We start from the raw sequence: 15841 nt of genomic DNA on the forward strand, positions 1-15841 counted from the left end.
AAATATATGCACAAAATGACCTCATTTCAAATTTGATGCCTGCTACAGGTCTCAAAATAGTTGAGACGGGGGCATGTTTACCATGGTGTAGCATCTCCTCTTCTTTTCAAAAACAGTGTGAAGATGTCTGGGCATCGAGGTTATGAGTTTCTGGAGTTTTGGTGTTGGAATTTGGTCCCATTCTTGCCTGATACAGGTTTCCAGCTGCTGAAGAGTTTGTGGTCATCTTTGTCATATTTTTTGTTTAATTATGCGTCAAATGTTCTCTATAGGTGAAAAATCTGGACTGCAGCAGGCTAATTCAGCACCTGGACTTTTCTACGGTGAAGCCATGCTGTTGTAATAGCTGCAGTAAAGCCATGCCTGCACACAAGGCCTTCCCTGAAATAGACGTCGTCTGGAGGGGAGCATATGTTGCTCTAAATCCTTTATATACGTTTCAGCATTCACAGTGCCTTCCAAAACGTGCAAGCTTCCCATACCATATGCACTTATGCACCCCCATACCATCAGAGATGCTGGCTTTTGAGCTGAATGCTGATAAAACACTGGAAGGTCTCACTCCTCTTTAGCCTGGAGGACACGGCGTCCGTGATTTCCAACAAAAATGTCAAATTTGGACAAATTCTGTCCATAGAACACTTTTCCACTTTGAAACAGTCCATTTTTAAATGAGCCTTGTGTGGCGGATGTCTGCAGAGCTTTGGTCAGGTTAGTTTGTTTATGCATTTAATTAAATTTATTGACAGTAAAACACAAAAACATTAATTTGGTTTAATAAGCTTTATTTAAACGTTCGTTTGGAGTTAAGTGCGCACACTCTTTAACGAGTAGTTTGTTTATTCTTACCATTCTTTTTGTTTGTCTTTTTGAGCTGGTGCACCATCTAAAGGGGTTCGGACGGAAACTTCAGGCCTATATATACAGTTCCGGCCGACGATTTAGCCAGGACCATTTGTGTTTCTGTACAGGGGGACTTTTTATATATATAGGTCTGAAGTTTCCGTCCGAACCCCTTTAGATGGTGCACCAGCTCGCGGGACCCAGCCGTGACAGACAAACAAAAAGAATGGTAAGAATAAACAAACTACTCGTTAAAGAGTGTGCGCACTTAACTCCAAACGAACGTTTAAATAAAGCTTATTAAACATGCATAAACAAACTAACCTGACCAAAGCTCTGCAGACATCCATCACACCTTGGCCCACAGGACACGATGGTGCTTCGGGACCATTTCCACATATGGCTTGCTTTTCACATGATAGAGTTTTAGTTGGCATCTGCAGATGGCACAGCGGATTGTGTTTACCGACAGTGGTTTCTGGAAGTATTCCTGGGCCCATTTAGTAATGTCATTGACACAATCATGCTGATGAGTGATGCAGTGTCCTCTGAGGGCCCGAAGACCATGGGCATCCAATAAAGGTCTTCGGCCTTGTCCTTTACGCACAGAGATTTCTCCAGTTTCTCTGTATCTTTTGATGATGTTATGCACTGTAGATGATGAGATTTGCAAAGCCTTTGCAATTTGATGTTGAGGAACATTGTTTTTAAAGTATTCCACAATCTTTTTACGCACTCTTTCACAGATTGGACAGCCTCTGCCCATCTTTACTTCTGAGAGACTCTGCGTCTCTAAGGCTGCATTTACACTGCAAGTCTTAATGCACAGATCTGATCTTTTGACCATATTTTTTTTGGCCAGTGTGTTTACATTCACTTTAGATGTGACTGCTATCCGATATGTGTTTACCTTACTTCCTGCCCCAAAATGATTGTCGTTGATAGTTTTACATGCACATAGCAGACCCTCTGGTTTAAATGGCTGTGCAATTAAAATAATTGATATTTCACGTCGGGTGGTCGTGAAATGGATGTTAACAACTGTCAGTGTCATGGATGTATTGCAGCGCGAATTCTGACTGAACGGATATAGTCTGGAAAATAAAGGTAATTTGCGTTTGATATTTTATCTACAGTTTTCAGTTGTTGTGGGGTTTTTTTTATGAATTTGAGCGAGCTAGGGAGAGAGATCGTGCGCGTGCGAGAGAGAGGGCTACAGTGAAGCTTTTGGCTTATAAGAAAAACAATACGGCTGTCTCTTTTAAATTAACTGGGCAAAGGTTGAAATTCAGCTGCTGAATGTATGTGTGTATGTGCAATTTCTTTCTAGAAAACTAGATAACGTTAAACATGTAAAGTTCCCACCTCAATAATAAAGCTGCGAATTTTTAGTGCAAGTGCATACAGGCATGTCTGCTTCATAATACAACATTAAAGCTACCTTTAGTAAGCAAACGTACCGCCCTCGCCATGTGGTGTCTTGGAATTCCAATGGGAATCGGATATGCGTGTTTAGACGTAGGTCGCATGTCCAGAGATCAGATATGTATCAGATTTAAAACCACATTTGGAAGTGGCTCAGATCGGATGCGAAAAAACGGATCTCGTGTGGATTTTTGTGTTTACACGTGTGCAACTAATTCCGATCTGTGTCAGATGTGAGCAAAAGATCAGATTTTTTTGTGCCAGTGTAAACGCAGCCTAAGACATCACTTTTATAGCTAATCATGTTACAGACCTGATATCAATTAACTTAATTAGTTGCTAGATGTTCTCCCAGCTAAATCTTTTAAAGATTTCTTGCTTTTTCAGCCATTTGTTGCCCCCGTGCCAACTTTTTTGAGAGCTGTAGCAGGCATCAAATTTGAAATGAGCTCATTTATTGGATAAAAGTGTCAAATTTCTCCCTTTAAACATTTATGTTATCTATGTTCTATTGTGAATAAAATATTGGCTCATGTGATTTGAAAATCTTTTAGTTTTCATTTTATTCAAATTTAAAAAACTTCCCAAAATTTCTGGAATTCGGGTTGTATTTACAAGCTACAGCAACCATCTTTTCTGACTTGCGGGCAACACTCATTACCTGTCTGGGTTACATCAGGTAGAGGGGTCTGCTGAGGGGATGAGGAGGACTGAGCAGAAGAAGAGGAAAGAGAGAAGGGTGTGCTAATCCCAGGAAGAAAAGAAAGGGGCAGTGGGAGAGGGACTGCACTGCCCTCAGCAGAGCGACTGCTCTCCAGTAACTCAGAGTTAGCAAGACCTCCAGATGGCCTTTGAGTGACAGATACAGCAACTTAAAAGAAGAAGGAAAAATGACAGTATGATAAGAGATGATAAGAAAAATAACAAAAAGAAAAAAAAGAAAGCTACAAATTTTGTAAATCTGTTGATCTGTGTGTTTTAATGAAGGCAAAAACACCCATTATATTGAGGTAAATAAGGTTCATTAGATCAAGTTGTGACAGGGCAGGAATGGTGAAAGAAGCTGAATATATAGCGAGTTTGATGAACAAATTCAGGTAATTTTATAAATGTTCTACGCTTGATACCTCTACAGAATAAGAAACAATTTCAGAAACAGAAATTTCTAATCAATTCTTTGTTTATATCTCTTGCGTTATTTAGAAATAGCGGACTTTAGAATTGTATTCATGCAGGAATTTCATGTTGATATTCAACATAAATTTAGTTAAAAATAAGAAATACTCAAAATGTAAGATAAAAAGTCAAACTGTGAGATATAAAGTTGTAATTGCAAGATATAGAGACTTTATGAGATACACTATGGTTCCAAATTTTTGAAATAAATTAATTTTGAAATAATTAACACAGTTTATTAATTAATACAATTAATGACACTAAAGACATGTATATTGTTACAAAATATTTCTATTTTAAATAAACACTGTTCTTTTGAACTTTATATTCATACAATTCTGAAAAAAAAAAATAATAATAATATTTTTAACACTAATAATACAAAAAATGTTTCTTGAGCACAAAAGCAGCATACTAGAATGATTTCTGAAGGATCATGTGACACTGAAGTCTGGACTGAAAATTTCAACGTTGCCATCACTGGAATAAATGACATTTTAAAATATTATATAACAGAAAAGTTATTTTCAGTTGTAATAATATTTCTCAGTATTACTGTTTTTACTGTATTTTTGATCAAACAAATGCAGCCTTCATAAGCATGAGAGACTTCTTTCAAAAACAATAAAACAATCTTACTGACCCCAAACTTTTAAACCATGGTATATAAAGTCATTTTATTTTATTTACTCTATAAGGCGAAAATGTGCTTCCATGGTACTATTCACTTCTTTAGGTCTAAAACCTTTTGTAATTACTTGCTTAATGCACCTTTAAAACAAGCCAAACTATCTAAAAATATTAATGATGAAAATAAGTAATTACAGTAGAGTGAGTTTGTGGATGATCTATGAGGTATGGACATGTACACAGTGCAGCGATGGAGACCAGCACAGATGTGTGAGGGTCTGCTGCATTGCACTGGGTGGATGAGTGTTTGTACCTGAGCCAGTCGGCGGATGGAAGATTTTGGGCAGGGCAGGAGGATGAGCACGTGTGAATGCAGGTATAGTGAAGGCGTACGGGGAGGGGCGTGTCTGCGGGATACTGCCTGCAGCACGGAGGGGTTGAACACAGGAAGTGGAGAGGGGCGGGGCAGAAGGGTCAAGAGCGGTGACTGACAGGGGGCGGTACTGGAGAGGAACGTTAGGTGTAATGAAGGAACAGCTCATCCGATCCGGTTCAGAATGAGCTGAGAGAAATGATGATGATCATGGAGAGGAACAGACAAAAACAGAGGAAGTAAGAATGGATGTGTAGTTATTTAAGTATAGTTAAGAGGTTGCAAAAAAAAAAAAAATCCACAAAGAGGAACTCAAATGAGCAAGGAATAATTCAGAAGAAAAGAAAATGAGAGAAACCAGGAAGAGATGCAGATCTCAGATAAACTCTCACATTCATGAACTTATGATCGCTGGTATGCTGAGGTCATGGGAATGTGTTATGCAATTTCACCCACTTTCTGACTCTGACAGATACAAAACAGGCCCAAGAATTCAGTCTGCCCAAATGCTGTATAGCAACACGAGTTATAAAAAGCATTGTTTCTCCTACCTTATTTATAGTTTCTAATAAAACATAAAGAAGAAGTGAAACTTTTGAAAGATTTGAAATGGTTGGCGTGGTATTCATGATCTCTTTAAATTTCTGGTTTTGGGTTTTATAAGTAGTAACAATATTGTGTTTAATTAATACACAACTAAACTAATATTGAGTGCACTTAAGTGTAAAATTTGTATTTTGAATTTGTATTACTTAAAGGGGTGAAATGGTTCTTTTACAAGCATTTATACAAAAACAAACATTTATACAAAAATACCCATGGTTTATCTATAAAATTTTATAAATATAAAATATAAACAATAAGAAACATATACAATTATATTTTTACTAAATATTTATATTTTACAATTATAAAATTAGACAGAAAGACAGACAGACAGATAGATAGATAGATAGATAGATAGATAGATAGATAGATAGATAGATAGATAGATAGATAGATAGATAGATAGATAGATAGATAGATAGATAGATAGATAGATAGATAGATAGATAGATAGATAGATAGATAGATATGATAAATGATAAACAACAAACAAGAAGTATTATTTATAAATTGGTGCATTTTTCTACAGCATATAACTTAATAAAGGGGTTCACTGAAAAAAAAAAAAAATAATAATGCAAATGAATGGATATCAGCCAACTACAGTTTAAAATTAACAGTTATCACTACCAAGCCTCAAATTTTTTAATCATTTGCCAATCTGAAACCGTCATGATACAAATCAAGCAGTATAAAATCTGAATATTAACACCTCATAATTCTTCAAGTGAATATTGTAGTGTTAAAGAAATATTTAATGGAAAATTGGAATAGTTGGAAAAAGAAGCCAGAGCCGTTAGAAAGCTACCTGTGTCAGAGGGACCTGTGTCTACAGCAGGTCTCCAGGCCTTGTCATGTATTCTCCTAGCAGGAGGAAGAGGAGCTGAGCACAGACCGAAAGAACAGAGCGACAGACAAAGAATGAAAAAGAAAGAGACCATTTGAGAAAAGAATGATATGAGTCTACAATGTGAATGAGACAAAACATTTTGAGATTCTTTGTCAGTCATTGCCAAAGGTACTTTTAAATCTGAAATACATCATTAAAATGAAGCAAACATTAAATTCAACTCAACACAGCCAAAAAACAGCAGTTCTAAAAACAGCAAACAACCACCAGGCTGTCTACCTCTTAGCCAATTCACCTAAAACCCGGAAACAATGCATAAAAACTTGCCTTTCAGAACAGGAAATGCCTGTTTCTAAACTTGTTTCCAAACTTCTGTTCTTAGCTTCAAGATACATTAGTATGCATATATAAGACTGTGAGTGTGTGTTAGTATTACCTATTACTGCTGTGGCCATTTTCACTGCTGCACTCAGTCTTTTGTCCTCCTCTTCATCACTGTCATTGAAGTCATCCAGGTTTCCAATATCAGACTGCTTCCAACTCATCAGACTCGCAAGACTTTGCATGTCTTCATCACTGAATACACAATACAGAATACAGCACTAATACTTAGTGGTTCTCAACCCTTTTTGACTCCAAGCCCCCTTGTCCACAACAACATTCAAATATAATATTGCAGTATTGATTGAAAATGATTTATCCATGCACGTGATTATTTTTTTGTTCATGTGCCCTCGTAATCTTTAATTAAAGTGGTCGTGACATGAGAAAACAAATTTGCCTTGATATTTTGACATATAAGAGGACTTTTACCATTAAAACATCCTGCAAGTTTCAGAGCTTAAAAAGTCCTCCTCATTATAAACAAATCATTTATTTAATCAAGCTCCAAAAACAGCTTGTTTAGTATTGAGGAATCTGCAACACATTTGCATATGACTGCCTACTGAGAAAGACGTTGACGAATAGTTATACATCATCTCACCATAGGCCCCGCCCACTGGCATTCAGTTGGTTAATGGCTGACATTTGATTACACTGATTGTGAGCGTCAAGTCAAAAGCAAACAAAACCCATTATAATCACTGAAGCTGTCTACACTGGATACAGTATACAGATGCGCGTTCAGTTTCTGACATACTCCATGCATTTGAGTCTGTCGACAAAAAAACAAATGGAAGAGTGAAAGAACGTTTGCTTTGAGGTGTTCAGCTTAAACAGGTCGTTTGCGTCTTCAGAGGGATCCCAGCGTTGGAAACAAGTGGATGGATCATGTCTGAGGACTATGTGTTTTTTTGTGCAGGGAACTTTTTTAATATTATAAGTGAACCTCAAAAACATATCAAAATGTGACCTGATCCAGCAAAATGAGTCACAGTGACCCAAATTTCAAAATTGAGATTTTGGTATCAATGGAAAGATGAGACAATAAGCTTTAAAATGATATCCTAGTCAAAGTCATACCTTGAATCGTTTTAAAGATATACCCATTTTAATTATGGTCGTCTGCCCTCTTTAATTGAAAACCTGAGAAAATCGCTTTTAATGTTTTTTGCCCGTTTTTTTTGTTGATATCTTTCAAAATCCACTGCATTTAAAGGGATAAACTATTTTACACTATTTAAACTATTTACAGCTTAATTTGACCAAAGACATTTTTATATATATACATAAATGCTATTAAACCAGGCTGAAGCTCAAATTATTTTAAAGTATTTATTTGAATGAATATTTTATAAGGCACTTTCTAAAATCAGAAAGATTGAACAGAGGTGTTACATTTTTGCTTGAGAGAGAGGGTGTGTGTGTGTGTGTGTGTGTGCGTGTCTGAGTGAGAGAGAGAGAGAGAGAGAGAGAGAAAGTGAGAGCAGCAGAGCTTAGGTTAGCAGCCTCCGGTGAGTTTAAAGCTTTGGCCACTTTTTTCTCTATTGACAGCGACATTTCTCAAATATTATTAATAAACAGAACTAACTTACACACAGTATACTACACTACACTATACACTATACAGTACTGAACTTGAATCTTGAATCTCTACTAGCTTGTTTACACAGAGCACGCGCTAGTCTGACAGGAGAATGGCTGGACCAATCGCATGCCTGTCAGTCGAAGCAGGGCTACCCATTGATAAAAATTAGCGTTTATGTCAGTGTGTTTACATTTCTAAGCTTTTTGATTGGTTCTATACAACATGTAACACCATATTTAGAGAGCAGAGATAGTGACGTTTCAGGGAATACCAGGAAATGCTCATAAGTGACGAGAGGAGTTGAGAAGTTCATTTCCAGTGAATTTTGTAAAACCATGTCAAATTTAATAGCCATTTAAATACCTTTACTCAATTATCTGGACTACGAAACTTTGGGAGATTATTTTTGAAAGTCTGTTCTTTGAAATTAGCTTAAAGAAATAGATTTTTTCATTGTTTTTCCACATTATCGGCCCATATCTTAAAATATAACGTTGCAACTTCCGACTCATTTCACCAGAACATGACCCCTTTAAAATAACTTTCCCTCCCTCTTGCAGTGACATCTCTTTTCTGATGATGTGTTTACTGACACGAGAGCGGGACGTCCTGTCACGTCCTGTCGTGAGATCGACCAATAGCAAAACACAACCATCCAAAAAAAATTCCAGATGGATAAAATCATGTCCTGCCCTACATTTTTTCTTGTTCGAGAAGCTGTTTCACTCAAATATACTATGCTGGCTTACTAAATAAGACTATAGATAAGTAAAGTAAATAAAATTGTATTTGATACTATATATGTCTTGTGCTCGGACTGATGTTTCTGCATCATCACACAGATCTAGGATCAGAAACACACCTTCTTAGTGAAACAATGAAAACATCTGAACTCACGTAGCTTTGCCCTCCTTCAGGAAGACACAGGACAGGGTGAGTTTAAGATTGGCATCCAGCACTTTCACAGACAGAGGCTTTAATGTAAGCGCCAGGTCAAACTGCGCCGGGGTTGCGCTCGCATACTTCTTCATGTTCACGTCCACTGACGCTAAAATTTTTCGTTGGCCCTTTGTTTCCTGTGGATGTTAGGATGAGATGGTGTTAGACTACTTAAAAACAGCGTACTGCAAATTGAGGCTGTCTTTTGGTAGGACAAAATACTGCAAAAGAGCAATAAACATAAATGCAACAACCATAAGCTTATAACAGCAAAAAAAAAAAAAAAAAAGAGTCAAAACAGAAATGTTAAAAGTGCTAACAGTACCTTTAATAAAAGGGGTGAGATTACAAAGTACACACACTCACATTCTCTATGATAAATGTCCAGTCTTTGTCCTCAAATTCATCTGCATTTGGATCCTATAGGGAAAGAAAAACTTGCTGACATTGGTTTCATTATTTCACCTCATTTTTTCAAATTTCAATAATGGACAACAGACATGAATCTGAATAATATTTATATAACAATGACCAAATGCAGGTTTATTATTTGTATATTGAAGAATTGTCACAAATGACCTCCATTTTACATAGCCCCTAAAGGGACATGCTGATTGAAAATATATGAAATGGGAGGGGGGGGAAACATTTCAATGCATTTGCGTTCTCTCACAAAGGTTTTGTGTTCCCCTGGGAAACCTTGTGTTCACACGCAAAATACTTTGCGTTCCCTCTCAAAAACATTTGCATTCCCCTGAGAAATGTTGCATTCGGGAGAGAATGCAAAAACATTGACAACGTTTTCCTCCTGTCTCATATTTCTTTCCTTTACTATGTCCCTTCGGGGGCTCCGTACCATTTCCTGTAACATACATTACCATTCAAAAGTTCTGGGTTGGTAAATTTTTTTTAATGTTTTTGAAAGAACTCTGCATTTATTTAATCACAAATACAGTCAAAACACTAATATTGTGAAATATTATTACAACTTAAAATAACTGTTTACTGGTTTAATATATTTAAAAATTTATTCCAGTGATCAAAGCTGAATTTTCAGCATCATTACTCAAGTCTTTAGTGTCACATGATCCTTTAGAAATCATTCTAATATGCCAATTTGATCCTCAAGAAACCACAAGAATATTTTCAGGATTCTCTCAAAGAAACAGCATTTTTTTTTTTTTTTTTCTCAATTTTGAATTTAATATGTCCCTGCTGAATAAAAGTATTAATTTCTTTAAAAAATAAAAATCTTACTGGACCCAAACTTTTGATTGGTAGTGTACATGAAATTATTTTTACATTGCAATGCTTGCTGTACCTTAAAAAGGGTGACTGTGATGTCCACGCTCTCAGGAACCTGCCAAACCACAGTCCCCCTGTATGGGTTCTTGATACCTGGTTGCCAGCCATGAAGCTGATAATCACAATGAGAATACTGCTATTAACAAAGCTGGTGAAACCCAAACATATCATGTTTACACAATGAAAAAACCCAAGTCTTAACATGCAAACTGTCTGGACAATGATTATGCATGTTCTTTCATGAGCAAAATGATGAATAATAATGTATGAAAGGACTAGGCTTCTGTATCAATGCAATCATTCCACTGTACTTGTGAAACAATGTGTGTTGAAAGTATAACTACATCCCATTGCCACCACTTGTTTTGTGTGTGCTAGGAGGGAGTGTTTCCCTCTGCTGTGCAAACAATTACCGATATTTTCTGTGGGGTTACTAATGACACAAATATACTGAGAGTTATTTTCCTCTGTAAATTTCATAAAGATTCAAGGTTGCACTTTATTTTACAGTACTTGCACTTACATGTACATGGGGCACAGGACTGTAAAATAAAGTGCTACCAGATTCAATTTAGAGAACACATCCTGACTTGAACAGCAAAATACTATCTAATCTCACCTCAAACATGACTGAAAAACCGTTATGTGCTGTTCTGCACTTATAGCTGTGCTCTACCTTTACTTTTCGAGTAGCTACTAAAATATTAGCCATTTAAACTGGTTTGGTAGCACTTCCTTTCATAAATATATTACACTGGTTTCAGTCATATTTGTATCACTTTGTATAAAGCTGTCTTGTACACAAATAATTGTTAAGTAACCACAGTCATATCTTCATTTAGTACTTGAAAGCTATAATTGCGGAAACAGATACAGTAAAAACCCACATCCTCCTCTTACCTTGGTGCAGATGCGTCTATTTCGCCTGGTCCAGACCACTCGCAGTTTGTCTGGCTGCCTGTGAATGACAAACAACACACAATAAAACACATTACAATGCAGAAACAACAGCTCCTGTTCTACACAGAAAGTAAATGTAACACACTATCATTTAGCTTGATTAGTGTGCATGTAGCTTTGCTTGAAGCTATAATGCACTTCACAAAGACCTGAAATATGAAATGACACATGAAACGGTGAAAATGTAATTAGGATTTTTAGTCATACACTTAGAATTCTCTAATGAATTGCTGTAAGGAGGTTAAGCATGAAGAAGTAGACGACCATCATGTGCACTCAGTTTGGTTATTAGGTTACTCATCTGACCCACATACAGGAAAGCATTAGCCAGCTTCATTGCATGGAATGCTGGAGCTTCTTCAAGAGCAAGTGAAATGTTCTAGTTCCTGTTCTAACATGATAACATTGTGTGTAACGTGAGAGAGTAATCACAGAAAAAAAATAGATCTCTACTATTTCAAAAGGTAACTGAAAGACCAATCATGGTATGCAGACAAGAGAGGCCAACATCCACAGCATGTGACATGTTAATAAAAGGCTAGTTCATCATTTACTCACCCTTACGTTGTTCCAAACCCATAAGACTTTCATTCATCTTCAGAACACAAAAGAAGATGTTTTAATGAACTCTGAGAGATTTTTGTCCCTCCATTGACAGACACGCAACTACCAGTTTGTCGCTTCAGAAAATTCATAAAGAGATTGTAAAACTAATCCATATGAATTGAGCGGTTTAGTCGCTTTATATGATGAACAGATTTGATTTAGGCTTTAATTGCCATATAAACGTTCATCAACAAACATATCAGTTAATGGTAAACGGAAGCTCAAACATGTTAGCTTGATGTGAGAACCAATGAGGTTCATTCTCGTGTTACGCAGCACATTTGAGCTTCCACAAGAACCAATGAGATTCATTTGTGTGTTATGCAGCACATTTGAGCTTCCGCAAGAACGAACGACGTTCATTCTAGTGTTACGTAACACATATGAGCTTCTGCAAGAACCAATGAGGTTCATTCGTGTGTTACGCAACACATATGAGCTTCCGCAAGAACGAACGACGTTCATTCTAGTGTTACGTAACACATATGAGCTTCTGCAAGAACCAATGAGATCCATTTGTGTGTTAAGCAGCACATTTGAGCTTCTGCAAGAACCAATGAGGTTCATTCGTGTGTTACGCAACACATATGAGCTTCTGCAAGAACCAATGAGGTTCATTCGTGTGTTACGCAACACATATGAGCTTCTGCAAGAACGAACGAGGTTCATTCTAGTGTTACGTAACACATATGAGCTTCTGCAAGAACCAATGAAGTTCATTCTCGTGTTACGCAGCACGTTTGAGCTTCCACAAGAACCAATGAGATCCATTTGTGTGTTAAGCAGCACATTTGAGCTTCTGCAAGAACCAATGAGGTTCATTCGTGTGTTACGCAACACATATGAGCTTCTGCAAGAACCAATGAGGTTCATTCTCGTGTTAGGCAGCACGTTTGAGCTTCCGCAAGAACCAATGAGGCTCATTCTAGTGTTAAGCAACACGTATAAGCTTCCGCAAGAACCAATGAGGTTAATTTGTGTGTTATGCAGCACGTTTGAACTTCCGCAAGAACCAATGAGGTTCATTCTAGTGTTACGCAGCACGTTTGATCTTCCACAAGAACCAATGAGGCTCATTCTAGTGTTAAGCAACACGTATAAGCTTCCGCAAGAACCAATGAGGTTAATTTGTGTGTTATGCAGCACGTTTGAACTTCCGCAAGAGCCAGTGAGGTTCATTCTAGTGTTACGCAGCACGTTTGATCTTCCACAAGAACCAATGAGGTTCATTCTAGTGTTACGCAGCACGTTTGATCTTCCACAAGAACCAATGAGGCTCATTCTAGTGTTACGCAGCACGTTTGATCTTCCACAAGAACCAATGAGGTTCATTCTAGTGTTACGCAGCACGTTTGATCTTCCACAAGAACCAATGAGGCTCATTCTGGTGTTACGCAGCACGTTTGAACTTCCGCAGTAATCAATGAGGTTTGTTCTCACCACGTCAAGCAGGTTTGGTTGATCTTTGGTTTATATGTTCGCTGATCAGTGTTTATATGTGAATTGGTAGTTGCTTAGACTGTCAATGGAGCAACAGAATTCTCTCAGATTTTGTTTAAAATATCTTCCTTATGTGTTTTGAAGATGAACAAAAGTCAAGGGTTTGGAACGACATAAGGTGAGTAATTGATTACAATTTTTTTTCATTTTTGGGTGAATTAACCCTTTAACATATGTCCATACCAACATTTTGGTGAAGCACAGCATATAACTGAATAAATTAGACTAAAATGGTCATATCTTGAGGAATCTTTTAGAACAAAAGAGTTCATTGTACTAAGAAAAAAATGCTGTAATTTTCCTCTCAAAACTTTCTCTCCTTGTCCAAATAGACCATTTATTGAAACAATACTTCATTCTATTCTTCTACAACTATCACACATCAGACAAATGAATACTTGACCGCCTATATTTAAACGCCAACAATACCTATTCTGTATGATTAAAATCAGAGATTGACATTACTTTTGCATAATTTCTGATGCATACTTTTTGCATGCAAAAAACCCTTACCACTAACATTACAAATGGACATCAGGTAAAATAGTAATAACAATAAATATTTTACTTTATATTAATAATAAAAAGATTACCTTTTTAAAAGATGAGTGCAAGTTAATTGTAAGCTACAATGACTGAGGTGTGAGGCGGGTTTCCTTTAAGCATGGTTGTGGGAAGTATAACCTGAGACTTGCTCTACTTTTCCCTAGTGTGTGTTTACGTCAAACTGATCTCTTTCTCTTTCTCTTTCTCTCTGAATGGAGGGTGTTGTCTCTCCTTACACTAACACCATCAGATTAGTTGTTTATCTTACACAAAAACTGTAATTTCCTCATGGAAGTGTTTATGGTTCCAGTGCCTGATTTTTAACCACTTTTTCTGTTTTTTTTTTGCCAAATTACCTATAAGCTATTTTCCAGCAGCCATGCTTAAATACTTGTTTTAAACACATGACAAAAGGGAACGTGTTTTGTCTGCATTACTGACGTAATAACACAAGTACAAGCCATGACCAACCATACACTATTTATACCTGCCGATGAATATATGCAGTTATGCAACTCTCATATCATCCAGGCCGTTCCTATAATCTTGGGATATAAAACTACATGATTTGCAATAAAGAACCCTTTTCAGGCATCCCATGTAACCCACCTGTAACATCTATCACTCAATAGCACACCTGGAAAAGTGCTGATCAGTCAAATAAAAGGGACATAAAGTGCTTTTATAAAATAATTTCCTCAAACTGATGAAAACCAAATGACTGACATTAGACTATGTCTACGCATGTTAACATGGTTTTTGAAGTCATAATAAAGGAAAGGAAAGGTGGAGAGAGAGAATCACAGGCCTCTGGGTCTCATATTGCAGGTCAGTGTCAGCAGCAGCTGTGTGAATGGATGCAAGAGGCCAAGCGACTTGGTGACAGAGTCATGGGGTTCACAGAAATAGACAGGGAAATGGCACATGTATTGATATAAAGCTGCCGAAGCACGGTGCTGCCTCTATAAAACTGCATAAGAAGGGAATCAAGTTTTATGCCCACAAACAACAATTTACACTCGAGGTAGCCTACTAGATGGTGAAATGTTTAAACTTAAGTGCATAAATGTTACACTACACATTCATTTTTAATGTTATGTAAAATAATAACACTAAGACAGAACAATTTACAGAGATTAACTGTCTTGTAACACTGACCACATTTAACATTCATTGCTGAGTCATTTAACTGATTGAATCAAACAGCTGTTCTGAGGTCAGTCACTGAGTCATTAAGTCATGTGACAAGACAGGACCACAGAAGTCAGACGACATCATCACAGCAGCTAGTCAAATCTATCCAATCTCTTACATTCCGATGAAAATACTGAAAAGTTGATAATATATTACTCAATGTTCCATAAAATACACTTTCATTCAAAATGTTTTTTTTATCTACTACTTATTCAGCATGGATTCATTAAAATGATCAAAAGTGACAATAAAGACTTCTATTCCAAATAATTGCAGTTAATTTGAACTTTCTATTCATCAAAAAAAAAATATTAAGCAGAACAACAATTTTCAGCATTGATAATAATAAGAAATGTTTCTTGAGCATCAAATCAGCATATTAGAATGTGTTCTGAAGGATCATGTGACACTGAAGACTGGAGTAATGATGCTGAAAATTCAGCTTTTATCACAGGAATAAATTATATTTTAAAATATATTAAAATAGAAAACAGGTATTTTAAAATTGTATATTTATTACTATAAAATATTACTATTTTTATTGTATTTTTGATTAAATAAATGCAGCCTTGGTGAGCAAGAGAGTTTAAAAATAAAATTTTACCAACCTAAAACTTTTTAGTGGTACTGTATAAAATGTCAAAAAGACAACATGCAGTGTACAGACTCAAACTTTTTTTTTCTGCCAATAATAAAGGCAATTAATGTGTTTTCTTTCCATACTGCCTCTAACCAAATAAAAGACAATTTCCTGTCTTTGTTGAAGGATCACATCAATACTGATTAGAAATATGATTATCCTTCAACAATCATTGTTTTAATGGCATATCCATTACTGAATACATCTACTGTCACATGAGGCTAATGCACATTAAGTTATATCTAATCTAAATTTGAAATAATCTCAATTATTGCATTT

At 36.4% G+C, this 15841-nt stretch overlaps 1 protein-coding gene across 9 annotated transcripts in view; it reads right to left on the minus strand.

Annotated features, from left to right (window-relative positions):
• The window catches only part of ehbp1l1a (EH domain binding protein 1-like 1a), a 45084-nt gene that overhangs the window by 27680 nt on the left and 1563 nt on the right, over window positions 1–15841 (minus strand). For 5 of the 9 annotated variants that reach the window (XM_067399720.1, XM_067399719.1, XM_067399717.1 and 2 more), the window contains exons 2-9: window positions 11017–11074; window positions 10133–10228; window positions 9178–9231; window positions 8770–8948; window positions 6340–6479; window positions 5862–5936; window positions 4388–4636; window positions 2930–3139 (exon numbers count right to left, since the gene is read on the minus strand). In XM_067399720.1, the coding sequence (XP_067255821.1) occupies window positions 2930–3139; window positions 4388–4636; window positions 5862–5936; window positions 6340–6479; window positions 8770–8948; window positions 9178–9231; window positions 10133–10228; window positions 11017–11074 (1061 nt within the window). Of the gene's footprint in view, window positions 1–81; window positions 707–2929; window positions 3140–4387; window positions 4637–5861; window positions 5937–6339; window positions 6480–8769; window positions 8949–9177; window positions 9232–10132; window positions 10229–11016; window positions 11075–15841 lie in introns of those variants that run through there. The other 4 variants (XM_067399718.1, XM_067399721.1, XM_067399724.1 and 1 more) reach the window with 4 other exon arrangements.

The sequence above is a fragment of the Chanodichthys erythropterus genome, chromosome 11, assembly GCF_024489055.1.
Source record: "Chanodichthys erythropterus isolate Z2021 chromosome 11, ASM2448905v1, whole genome shotgun sequence".
In the NCBI taxonomy this organism is placed as follows: Eukaryota; Metazoa; Chordata; class Actinopteri; order Cypriniformes; family Xenocyprididae; genus Chanodichthys; species Chanodichthys erythropterus.